The 13,167-nt window shown below is 41.7% G+C and overlaps 2 protein-coding genes across 2 annotated transcripts; one reads left to right on the top strand and one right to left on the bottom strand.

Moving 5' to 3' along the window:
- Positions 1–6: 6 nt before the first annotated feature.
- kel (kelch protein) lies at positions 7–9,822 on the bottom strand. The gene is made up of 5 exons (XM_020956855.2): positions 9,162–9,822; positions 6,580–6,981; positions 4,208–5,446; positions 3,573–4,141; positions 7–2,918 (listed from the first exon to the last, which is right to left on the bottom strand). The coding sequence occupies exons 1-5, from the start codon at positions 9,629–9,631 to the stop codon at positions 1,072–1,074; spliced, it is 4,527 nt and encodes a 1,508-aa protein (XP_020812514.2). The 5' UTR covers positions 9,632–9,822; the 3' UTR covers positions 7–1,071.
- Positions 9,823–11,082: 1,260 nt separating this feature from the next.
- Positions 11,083–12,898, top strand: LOC110179883 (alpha-amylase A). The gene is made up of 2 exons (XM_020947484.2): positions 11,083–11,437; positions 11,497–12,898. The coding sequence occupies exons 1-2, from the start codon at positions 11,261–11,263 to the stop codon at positions 12,802–12,804; spliced, it is 1,485 nt and encodes a 494-aa protein (XP_020803143.2). The 5' UTR covers positions 11,083–11,260; the 3' UTR covers positions 12,805–12,898.
- Positions 12,899–13,167: the final 269 nt, after the last annotated feature.

Raw genomic sequence — 13,167 nt, 5'->3', positions numbered from 1 at the left:
TAGAACTATAATGTTTCGTTGAACTATTTTATTATGAATTAGTTAAACTCAATACACATGTAAGTATGTTTTATATAATTGGAGTATTGTATGCATATGTAAAGGCAATACAAAAATATTATGCTTGTAATGTATTACACATTTTATGCTTACGTGTAAAGCATATTTTTCATATAATTTACGCGCGTTATTCATCTTTCTCTTATTAAGAATGAAGTATATCTGCTCAAAATGCATTATATTCTTATATTGCCTTTGCCATATGCTTATGTAAATAATACCTGTAACACTAATTGACTTAAACGATAACGATTTCTAATGCCGAGTTTGTTAAACATTATTGTTTTCTTCGATTTAAAGCCTTGGCTTAACTTAACACACAAAAATGTAAGCGAACAAATGCCAAATATATATATATAGTATATAGTATATGCAGAATAATCCTAAACAATAATGGAAAGGCAGTGTGGAACACAGGAAATGGAACTATATATCGTATATTGTATCAAATGCTTATTGCTTATGGTTACGGAGAGAGAGTGTGATAGTGTGTGATATGATATGGCTCTTAGGTGTAACTCGGTATAACTTCGACATGAACATGACACAAAAATTCTTGTTCGAACTACAACTACAGTGTATGCACCATATATAATTAATATTCGATCTTGAGCCCCCATTTCCGTTTTCTCTTGGGTTTATAGTAATATCAAATTCCACAATAGAGTGGGTTTAAAATGTTAATTTACTCAATTTTCTGCTCGCTTTTTTTCCTGTTTTGGTCGATTTGTATATATTCTTATCTGAGATCCAATTTTGAAGAGAGAGCAGCGTTCAATTAAATTTTAATAGGCATTGTACAGAAATCGTATAAGGTATATAAAATTCTAACCTTGCAAAATGTACAAAACATTATTTCTCAATTTTAGAACCTTTTTGATTTAAAAACCAGAATGCCTCACGGTTAACAGTATTTTTATAACTTAAAAAAAAAACCACTACTGCCTAAAATTTATTAACTAAACGCTGCTCTCTGCAAGAAGCTTCTAAGGTGTGTTTGCTCCCAATTTTTTAATCATTTTGCTCATTCACATGACTGTTTGTGCTGTTTGAAGTATTACTTTGGCCACCAATGGCCTCCGCTTCATTATCACTCAAGTTGACAGGATCTACAGACTCGGCATCCAACTCCAGAGGAGGCATTTCCACCACAGCTCCTCCTACAGCTCCTTCCAGCTCTTCAGTAGATGCTGCTGACTTGGGCTTGAAGCTGTTGTTCTCCGCATTCAGTTTGTAGTTCTTGAAGGGATCTGGTGATCCTGGTGGTGGAGGCTTCAATTGAGCAGCTTGGGCAGCCTGTGCTGCCTGACGCTGGAGACGCCTCTGCTGGTTACTGAACGTAGGACTCTCCGATCTGGCTCTCTGGAGCATGGGACGTTGCTGCTGTTGCTGATGATAAATGGAATTCGGATCGTAGTCACGGGATCTGCCAAACTCGAAGCCATTCTGCCACTGAACATGGACATTCTCGTACGAGGGATCTTCGTAACGATAGTTGGCAGCAGCCACTGCATTCTGATTCCTCCTCTCCCCTCCATTCATCCGCAGGCGACTCAAGGTGCTGTGTAGGGGTCGACCTGTGGCATCCCTTCGCATGGTGGATGCTGCAGCTCCGGCTGCCGTACAAGCTCCACCGGCGCAGGAGCTTTGGAAGCGCACCATATCCTGGGGCAGGCCGACACCCAAGCGAGGAGTTCCATATGGATTTGACATCTGCGAGGCTACCGAGGCGGTGTCACAACTGACACAGTCGCGGGAAAACATAAAGTTAAAGTCGATTACCTTGCAGTCCGGTCCCTGGCCAATCCACAAAGGAAGCCACTTGTTAACCAGCAGCCATTGGAGACTTGACTTGGAGATGCGATTCAAGGTGCCATCGCCGGCAGAACTAGTGGAACGTGATGCAGCTGCTGATCCCGTTGAGCTTTTCTTGGCCAAAGTTCCTGCTTTGCCTGCTCCTGCTCCAGCCGTCGATGAACTCTTGTCGGTTGTAGTTGAGGTGATAGCTGTGCCAGATGATGATCCTCCTGTTGCTGCTTCCTTGGCTGTCTTGCTGGTGGCAATCTTTACTTTGGGTATGGCTCCTGTTGGCGGTCGACTTGTGGTGCTATTCGATGAACTTGGCTGATTATCCACTGAAGGTGGCTCCTCAACTGAGATAGAAGCTACTCCTGCAGCTCCAGCGGATGAAGAACGAGCTGCTCGCTCCATGGACACATTGGGCGTTAGGGGGGAATGATGGGCAGCTGCTGTGGCACCCGATGTTTTGTATATATTCGTCATACTCTGAGAATTCTCGCCATGCAGGCAGCTAAAGAAGCTGGAGGCACTGTTCTTTACTGGAACTTTGACATTGGCATACTCCACGGGCACCGATGAGCTGCCATTTCCCATGTACGCTTGGCAATTTGGCACATTACAGGTGGTACTTCCATTGGTTACAGTGGCTGCTCCTGCTACTCCTCCTCCACCGCCACCCGTTCCATTGGCATTCAAACGAATGTGACCCACTGTACCGAAATGCGAGTGTCCGAGTACAGCGTAGTGTCCACCCAGATTATAGTGATCGATGTTGCCACACGACGAGCTCAAGTGTCTCTCAATCCTGCCAATCCCATGACCCAGTACATCGAGCCGTGTATAGAGCGGCACTCGATTGGCGGCAGCAGAGGTGCGATAGAGCGGCTCATCTCGTATCTGCTCGTAAATATTCTCGTAGCGCATGGTTCCAGCTCCGCCATAGGGGAGATTGTAGCCATCGGTGGACTCAGTGTCGTCGAAGCTACGCTGTCGCTGGCAATTGGAGCGGCTATTGGTGTAAAGGGGAGTGCAACGAAGGCCATTGCCATAGCGATTCCCTGGAAGACAAACGGGGAAAGGATTAAGAGCTAGATTTTATATGCTTTCATTTTAGTCAAAAGCTCGAAAATAGGTGAAGTACTCATTTCCCACCCTATAAATCATATATATTCTGGATCAGCAGTAAAAGAGGAATCGATCTAGCCATGTCCCGCTGAAAATAAAATTTTTGAAATTTTTTCCTTTTTTTTAACAAAAAAAAATTGTAATTTTTCTAAATTATAAATTAAGTATGCAGATTTATTTCCCTAACAAAAACTAGCACAGAACAGCTTTCTGAATTGAAATTAATGCATTTTAGCCTAAGTTATGACTTTTTTAAACTTTGATTTGTCTAAAAAATTGTCATGTATAAATACTAAAGCAAAAATTATCAGAAAACTAATTAACTCCAACAAAAATTAAGTATTTTCAATCCTAACAAAATGTTATAACTAAATTCTTGCTATTATCTTCACGTCTCAAAACAATCCCAGAACAATTTGCTAATAAAATTAAAGCAAACAAAGTGCAAATCAATGGCAATTATTACTTAATTAAAAGTGGAAGGAAGTCAGTCAAGTTACGTCCAAGTGATCTAATCAAAAGCTGAACTTCCGCTCAACCCGTATTAATATTAGTATCATATTAGTTATATGGAGTCCAATTCTCACCATTCTGCATATCGATGCGAAAGTTACGCCTATAACCAAGGCCAGATCTCACGGCTCTTGGAACATCATAGGCAGCGGCGGCGGCGGCAGAAGCGTTTGATCCAAGGATTCCTCCCGCAGATCGATCATACAAATCATTTCTATAGTTGTTAATGGGCAGTATACGTTGTGGTTGCGGCTGTGCTTGTTGTGGTTGTGCTATTGGCGGTGACTGGTTCTTATTGTTACTGGCATTGGCTTCCGTTGGTGCTGGCTGTTGTTGTTGTGGTTGCTGAGCTTCCTCGGCATTTGCAGGGGCATTGGCATTGGCGACGCCAGCAGCAGCAGCAGCCGCTTGATTGCTGGGCTGGCCAATTGGTGCATAGATGTTCTCGTAATGCGGATGATTTGGCTGTGGAGCAACTGAAGCGGCAGCAGCTGGCGCAGGAGCAGGAGCAGCAGCCGGTGCAGCTGCTCCAACTGGTGCCAAATTACCATAGATGGCAGCACCACCAATGGCACCCTCCATTGTGCCCTCAGCCTGGCTATTCTCATCATCCAGCAGTGCGATGGCCAGCGAAGCCGCTTGACTAACAAGAAATGAAGTGAAATGATTAATTTTAATTGTAAATTTTAATGGTAAAAACCTCACTCACCGTGCCAATGCACCCTGCTCTTCCATTCACATGGGCTTATCGATCATACACACGCCCGCGTAACTGCGTCCAATGGTCATCAGGGCAGGCAACATTCTCCAGCTATCAGAATCGGGACAATAGACCTCAACCGAGGCAAGATTTGTGGTGCCATCATCGCCTCCGACCACATAGAGCAAACCTTCGTGAGCCACAACTCCGGCATTTCGCCGGCAGTAAGACATATCCGCCACAGAACGCCACGAGTTCGTTTCACAGTCGTATGCCTCCACAGATTTCCTCACCATAGGCCCGTCATGTCCGCCCACGGCATACAGGATGTTATTTAGGACACCGACACCAGCGCCACTTCGCCGTGAACTCATCTCTGCCACCGCTACCCAGGTGTCCGTATCGGGATTGTAGCGTTCCACCGACGATAGGCATTGACGGGAGAAGCCATCGTAGCCGCCAACGGCATACAGGAGACCATGCACAACTCCAACTCCAACTGAGCTGCGACGCGTGGACATGGAGGCAATAAACCTCCAAATGTCAGTCTTGGGATCATACATCTCGGCACTGGAAAGACCGGTGGTGCCATCGAACCCTCCCACGGCGTATATGCAACCATTTAGGACAGCTACGCCCAGTGTGGATCGGCGTGCCTCCATGTTGCAGCAGTTGGCCCATTGATCCGTTGTTGGATCATACACATCCACAGTGCGAACGCGGAGCGAACCATTGAATCCACCAACGGCATAGACTTTCTCTCCGAGAACACTCAGTCCAGAACGACACCGCCTGTTCGGCATTTCGGCGGCCTGATACCATTTCTCCTCCCTCAGATCATACCATTCCACGGAGCGAATAGCTTTGGGCGCTTGTCCTCCAATGACGAGCAAGATTTTTGGCATTCCCACCGGTTTCCGTGGCACAGTTCTTGCGGATTTCGTTTCCGTGGGCAGCAGATGATAGGTCAAAGCCTCGATTATCAAATTCTTGCATACGATGTTGCCCTCGAGGAGTAGCTCCTTGTCGACGCGCTGTGTGATGTACTCCTTGGACAGGAAGGGCAGCCTGACATGCTCCATTAGCGATGATGTGAACTGCTCTCGCATGGGGACGTCGTAGCGGAGCCAGGCAATGACACACTCGTACACGCGCTCCTCATTCGGGACCGAGATCCGGTCATTGCCTATCAAGCTGATGACCTGCTCGTGTGAGAGATTCAGAAACTCATCGAACTGGATCACCTCGCTGAAAGGGAAACCAATAAAAAGACAGAGAGTGATAAGTAATTAAATTAAGTAAAATTAAATTAAAAGAAGGCAAACCGGATTTGTTTATATATTTAACTGAGAATTTGCTTTAAGTAAAGCGATTGTTTACGATTGAAAATGATTTATTTAACTTAATATGTTTAAAATGGAAATTAGTGGACTTAATAACTTTATAAAGAAATGTATATATTAAAGCATTTAAAAAACTAGCAAGACGTGATATATCTGGTCTTTGAGAAAATAAATACTCTTAACAGCAAAACGTGATTGTCAACCCAGAAGTATGTCTAAAAGTTGTTTTATTTTAAAAAGAAATTTAAAAAATTAAATTACGCATTATAAATACAATTTTATCATATAATTTCAGAGCTTGTGTATTAAAAAAATACTCCGAATCAAGTTTGCAACATTTACCTATTATACTCAAGTCGTAATCTTATGAATGACACTTTAGCATTTAATATATTCCCATAATAATATATACAAAATATTATTAGGTAACTAATATGTTTTTATACCCTTGCTGAGTATTATATTTTCAGTCTGAAGCTTAAAACGCTTTGAAGGAGCCGTTTCCGACCCTATAATTCATATATATTATCAGCATTGACAGCCAAATCAATTTAGCTATTTCCGGTTTAAAAAAATTTCAAATTTAAAAAAAAAATTTCAAAAAAAGATAAGATTAAAATTCTCAAAAATTGACAAAAAATTAAATTTTTAAATTTTTTAACTTAGTAAGCAGATTTTTTAACCGCATAAAAACTAGCACAGAATGACTTTCCGAATTGAAATTAATGAATTTTTGGCTTAGCTATGAATTATTTAAAAATAGAAACCTATTCTATGGGTAACTGCAAGAGTATAAACACTTCGGCTTCTTAAAATTACCTTTCCTTTCTTTTTAAATTTAACCTTTGCTGATCTGAGTTGATTTTGATTATACAGTGTTGATTTACTAACGAAGAATGCCATTATCTCTTAAAAGTTCTAAGGGAATGACTGGGGTTATTACGAAAGTTATATATGAAAATAGGTAAAAGAGATTAAATTATATATATTACCTAACAAAATCAAAATAAAAACAATCTGTCATGCGTCACAACTCACTTGAAATGCTGTTCAATGTAGGTTTCCGCGTAATTCAATAATTCCACGCAGGCATGAAGATCGGCAAATTCCCGGATGCCAAGGCAATTACTGGCATCCAGCTGCGTCTGCAGGAAATCACAGCAGGCATCACGAACATCGTTAAGCTGTAGGAGATTAGCGGCGGTCAGCAGGACCTGAACATTATCCTCGTTCACCTCCACGGTGGCTGTGTACACATAATCGATGAGTAATTCCAGTGCCCGAGCATCGACGCTTTGCAGGGTGATCCTCGTCTGACGCGACTCCTCGAAGCCGGTGAACATTGCATAGAAGTACGGACTGCAGGAGGCCAGTACCATGCGATGGGCATGGATTTCCACATCGTCGGCCACTAATATCACATCACAGAGCTGTTTTTGTCTGTAATTAAAATCATTTTTAATAGTATAAATATATTAAATTGAACTTAAACGTAGTTAATGGTTTTTTTTTGCTTTTTAATTTGAAACATAGTTTATAGTTTGTTTTTGCTTTTTAGTAGTGAAATCTTAAAATAATTCCGCATTGCAATTCTTCACTATTTATTTCCTTGAAAAACACCATTTCCATAGGAATCCCATTCTTTTAATCGAATTTCTTTAATGGCACCCTAATTAAAAAAATTAAAATCTTGCAAAAGAAACCTTGCTTGTAAATGTTGTATTTAAACAAAGAATTTGTTCCAAATTTATACTAAGAGCTTTTATGGAAAAACAAAAACACACAATATTGTTTTTGTTTGAAATTTTGAGGTAAATAACCTCGTATTTAATTGTAGAAAAATCTTAGAAACCACAATCTTTATAGTCTCTTGATTATTTATGAAAATAATTCCTTGTTTCACACCCATAAACTGAAATGTTTTATTAGTATTATTAGAGACAGTTATAAATAAATTCCCTCCACCTTATGACAGATTCCCAGGTACTCTTTTTGTTTTGAATTCAACAGCCCAAAAGCAATAAATAAACAATAACAATCCAGTTTCTTTTTTGGTGTTACACACCACCTTCACTTTCGTTGAGTTAAAAACTTGTTTTTATTCCAAGCTGTCTATAAAATTTCCATGCCGCCAGTAGTTTTCCAGATAACCGAAAACCCGAAAAAAAGCGAAAGACGCGGAAGCGGAATTCGAAATCAGATTCGAATTCGGAATACATATATGTATATATTTTTGGACCGCAGCAGACCAAGTTCAAGGTCGTGGCCTAATGCGAAACCCGAAGGCGTATTGAAACTCATCATAATAAAAACTAGACAATAATTAATGCGAATGGCCGACCCACGACAAAAGCGTCGACGAAGTCCGCAAATATCGTGTGCAAACAGAGAGAAACACAAATATTAGCGATGCTTGGAAACCCAAACAAAAGCAAACTGCGCAAATATGCGCGAGATCATGATGATGACGATAGTCCGACATTTATTCAGTGATTATTTTTTCGCATCTTGGCCCAAATCAGACGACAACGCACCTGTCCCTTTCCTGCACTGAGCACACAGCAATTAAATATATGTTTCCTTTGTTGAAAGGCGAAACAAAAAAGGGAGAGATTGCCAAAAATAGAATGAATTTAAAGGAATTTATACGAACCTAAATATCTGAGGTAGGTTAAAGTCGGAATATTTAAAAGAAGTTTAGCAATTATATCCACTTATCCAAGACTAATAGGGTTAAAATTTGTCAAAGGTATTGAATATTTTAAGGAAAAATTTATTTCTACAGATATATCTTTACAGTATAATTTAAAAGGTGTTACTTTATGGTTCATAACTCAACATCTGTATATATTTATTTGCGCTATCTAACTGGAGCTAAATTATTGTTACACCTTTTATCAAGACAAATCTGTTTTAAATATAAATATTCTTTAAGTATATCCTAAAAGCGCAGAAAGTGAATCCCAAGTGAATCTTTTAGCCATAAACTCCCCTAATCTTTACCCCATTTAAATATATCCTTTATTTTTGAAACAAAACCCCAAAAACTAGTCAATAATTTTAAAATAAAATCAGGTCTTAAGAGCAATTATCTCATTGCTTAACCATATAAAGGCATATAAGTTTAACAACCGCTAATTCTTTAAACAAATATTGCGGAAATTGCGTAGTATTTGAACGTTTTATCGACAATTGTTTGGTAATAATGTTGTTCAACTTGTTCAATACAGAGAACTTAACACAAAAAACCTGTAAATCCTTGGCTTTATTTTAGAAAAACGAACTCAGGTAACCTAAACTGAAAAGGTTAAATGTACTTTGAAATAGTGAACATAACATCATTAACTGACGTTTGAATATTTTTGTGAAGAATATTTGAATACTTTGTAGCGGTATAGAAAGAAAAACAGGTTAATAATTCTATATATCCCAGGATATATGACAAAAAAAAACTGAATTAATGGTTAGAGAGCCTCAAATTAGCTTTAAATAAAACCCAAATGCACCTGCAATATCAAAATATAACCCATTTTCAGCAGGTTCTCTAAGATTTCACATATTTTTGGGTAATTTTTAAGTACTTTTAGGATCAAGTCAACCCAAAACCTTGTTATCCTTACTTGCGCATCTCGTTCATGGCATCAAAGGATCGCGCCGTATGCTGCTCATTGCTGTACTGTCCCACGGTGCCCCGCTCCTTGCCATTCGGCCGCTGGACATGCTTCTGGCTGCTCTCGTCCAGCGAATTTTGGCTGGCATAGCGCAAAAGGCAACTGCCACGGTCCAGGCCACTGCCCTCGGCGGCGGGATTCTGTGGCTGCTGCTGGTGCTGCTGTTGCTGCAGCAACCGATTGCGTTGTTGTATGGCTGCCACGCCCACAGCGACACCTAAACCGGGCGGCGGAGCCACAAACAGCTCTCCGCCCGCTTCGTTTCCCTGCTGCTGTTGCGGGTTCTGTGCCTGCTGTTGTTGTTGTTGCTGCTGCGCCTGCTGCTGCTGCTGCTGCTGTAGCGGTTGCTGGTTGCCATTGCTTAAGTTGCTCATAATACCGATTGTGTATTTGGTTAAAAGCGCACTCAGAGCTATCATTCAGCCGCGTTCTCGGCGCCCAAATCGAAACGGACCGGGAACGGAATCGAGCGGAAATACGGCTGCTTCAGCCAGAAAACCAATATAATCTATATGTTTAGCGTTTTAATTTTTTTTTTTGCAAATTCAGTGTGCTCGCCTTGTTTTCCGAGAAAAACACTGTTTGTACATAAACAAAGGGGGTTAATTTTGCCTGATGATGTTGGTCACACTTAACTACGTAAGTGACCGGAAGTATGGTCTTACGAAACGTAAATGAACAAAAACGTAAATATACATGTTTTGCATAAAAGCGTTTTGTTTTGAGTTTCCGTTATCAGTTTAAAGGCTTTTTTGACCTTTTCTAGTTTAATTTAAAGGGATGTTTAAAAAAGTTGCTTTTGTTTTAATGGTTTATATTTTTGTGTACTATTTTTACTAACAAATTTCACCGACAAATTGTCTTTAAATATAAATAAAACATAGGATGTTCTCAGAATGCACTTACAAATCAAAGTTTATAAAACTCAAAACTAAGCCAAAAATTCATTAAATTTAAATCAGAAAGCTTTCCTATGTTAGTTTTTATTGGATTTATAAAACTGCATACACAATTTAAAATTAACAAAACATTTTAATTTTTGTTTATTTTTTTTTATTTTAACCTCTAAAAAAATGGAAAAATGTCGAAAATGTATTTTTCAACCGGACATGGCTAAAACGATTCTACTGTTGATCCTGCTCAGGAATATATATGATTTATGGGGTCGGAAATCACTCCATCACTGTATTTAAAGCTTCGGACTAAAAGTATAATGGCATTCTTTGACCATTTTCATTAAGACAATCTTTTTGACAAATCAAATTTTAAAAAAGTCATACCTAAGCCAAAACAGCGTTAAATTCAGTTAAGAAACCGTTCTTATCTTAGTTTTTATTAGCTTAATAAATCTGCATACTAAATATAAAGTTTTAATTAAAGTACATTCTTGTCGATTTTTGAACATTTTAACGATTTTACCCCTTATCATATTTAACAACAAATTTTAAAAAATTTCGAAATATTTTTTTTTCTGCCGCAGATATCTAAATCAACTCGGCTATTGATGCTGATCAAGAATATATATGATTTATAGGGTCGGAATTGATTTCTTCACTGCGTTACAAGCATCTGATTAAAATTAAAACACCCTACAAATTACAAACAAAAATTATAGGAATTACATAATATTACCCAAAAAACTGCATTCCCCAGTAAAATTTAAGTTAAGTTTAATGTCTGACCACCGAGGAGCATAGTTCACAACGATCACGCCTCAGACAGCATGCGTGGCGGGTGTTCGAGTGGCCCATAAATCCCAAATATCAAAGGAATGCACTGTCCCGATGTACATATTCCTGATACACAAATAACAATAATTACGCGCTAATCAGGCCACTAATCTAATTAATCATCTACGCCAAAATTCCAGCACTATCCAGTCAGTCCGTCTGCACGGGCATCGATTAGGAGTCGCCTTAGGCCACGATAAGATTCCGCAGAGCCCCAAATCACTCCCGCGAAGCCTATGAGACATAGACCCCCTATATAAGCAGCTGCAGCGACCCACTAAGAATCAGAGTGAAACTTAAGTTCCACCAAGAATCAGCATGTTTCTGGCCAAGAGCATCGTGTGCCTCGCCTTCCTGGCGCTGGCCAGTGCCCAGTTTGACACCAACTACGCCTCAGGACGCAGTGGCATGGTGCACCTCTTCGAGTGGAAGTGGGACGACATTGCCGCCGAGTGCGAGAACTTCCTGGGTCCCAATGGATTTGCCGGAGTGCAGGTGAGGATCAGCTGTAACTCTACTCTCAAAGGCACTTCTATATCCTAATCCCCCATCAGGTCTCCCCCGTCAACGAGAACGCCGTGAAGGATAGCCGCCCCTGGTGGGAGCGGTACCAGCCCATCTCCTACAAGCTTGTGACCCGCTCTGGCAACGAGGAGCAGTTCGCCAGCATGACCCGTCGCTGCAACGCCGTTGGTGTGCGCATCTATGTGGACGTGATCTTCAACCACATGGCCGCCGATGGAGGCACCTATGGCACAGGCGGCAGCACTGCCAGTCCCAGCAGCAAGAGCTACCCCGGAGTGCCGTACTCCTCGCTGGACTTCAACCCCACCTGCGCCATCAACAACTACAACGATGCCAACCAAGTGCGCAACTGCGAGCTAGTGGGTCTCCGAGACCTCAACCAGGGCAACTCCTACGTGCAGGATAAGATTGTCGAGTTCCTGGATCACCTCATTGACCTGGGAGTGGCTGGATTCCGTGTGGACGCCGCCAAGCACATGTGGCCCGCGGATCTGGGCGTCATCTACGGTCGCCTCAAGAACCTGAACACCGATCACGGCTTTGCCTCGGGATCCAAGGCTTACATCGTCCAGGAGGTGATCGACATGGGTGGTGAGGCCATCAGCAAGTCGGAGTACACTGGCCTGGGGGCCATCACCGAGTTCCGTCACTCCGACTCCATCGGCAAGGCCTTCCGCGGCAAGGATCAGTTGCGGTACCTGTCCAACTGGGGCACCGCCTGGGGCTTCGCTGCCTCCGACCGCTCGCTCGTCTTCGTCGACAATCATGATAACCAGCGTGGACATGGAGCCGGAGGCGCCGATGTGCTCACCTACAAGGTGCCCAAGCAGTACAAGATGGCCTCTGCCTTCATGCTGGCCCATCCCTTTGGAACGCCCCGCGTGATGTCCTCCTTCTCGTTCTCGGACACGGATCAGGGTCCTCCCACCACCGATGGTCACAACATCGCCTCGCCGAGCTTCAACAGCGACAACTCCTGCAGCGGCGGATGGGTGTGCGAGCACCGCTGGCGCCAGATCTACAACATGGTGGCCTTCAGGAACGCCGTTGGATCCGATGGCATCCAGAACTGGTGGGACAACGGCAGCAACCAGATTGCCTTCAGCCGCGGCAGCCGTGGATTTGTGGCCTTTAACAACGACAACTACGACCTGAACAGCTCCCTGCAGACGGGTCTGCCTGCTGGAACCTATTGCGATGTCATCTCTGGAACCAAGAATGGTTCCTCCTGCACTGGCAAGACGGTGACTGTGGGTTCCGATGGACGAGCCTCTATTACTATTGGTAATTCCGAGGATGATGGTGTCCTGGCCATCCATGTTAATGCCAAGTTGTAAGGAGGAGCAACGGGGATTCAGGGATATAATATAGAACCTGAAACTTGAATTGAGATTATTAAATTTTAATGAAATAAAGAGAGTATTGCAAAAATATAACTGTGTTATTGTATATTAAATACGAATATTTAGCATTTTCTTAGGCAAAACTGTATCTTAAAAATCTGACACCTTTCCTGAAGGACTTCAAATTAATGTCGAAAAGTATGCTATACAAAATGGATGCTAAGTACTTCTCAGCACTTGAAGCAACTAACAATAATTTCATCAAATCTGGCTCGAAAATTATAGATTATGATAGTTGCTCCTTTAAAAACATTAAAGACTTGGTAATCCAAATATAGTGAAGTAAAAATTTCCAAA

Source organism: Drosophila serrata, unplaced genomic scaffold (assembly GCF_035046125.1).
Source record: "Drosophila serrata isolate PLE 108 unplaced genomic scaffold, ASM3504612v1 contig_249, whole genome shotgun sequence".
Taxonomy (NCBI): Eukaryota; Metazoa; Arthropoda; class Insecta; order Diptera; family Drosophilidae; genus Drosophila; species Drosophila serrata.
This window is presented reverse-complemented; position numbering and strand designations above follow the sequence as displayed.

Excerpts from the sequence above, each read along its gene's own strand:
- LOC110179883 (XM_020947484.2), top strand. The coding sequence starts at position 11,261 with ATGTTTCTGGCCAAGAGCATCGTGTGCCTCGCCTTCCTGGCGCTGGCC. Across the intron at positions 11,438-11,496 it reads ATGGATTTGCCGGAGTGCAG|GTCTCCCCCGTCAACGAGAA; the intron begins GTGAGGATCAGC and ends ATCCCCCATCAG.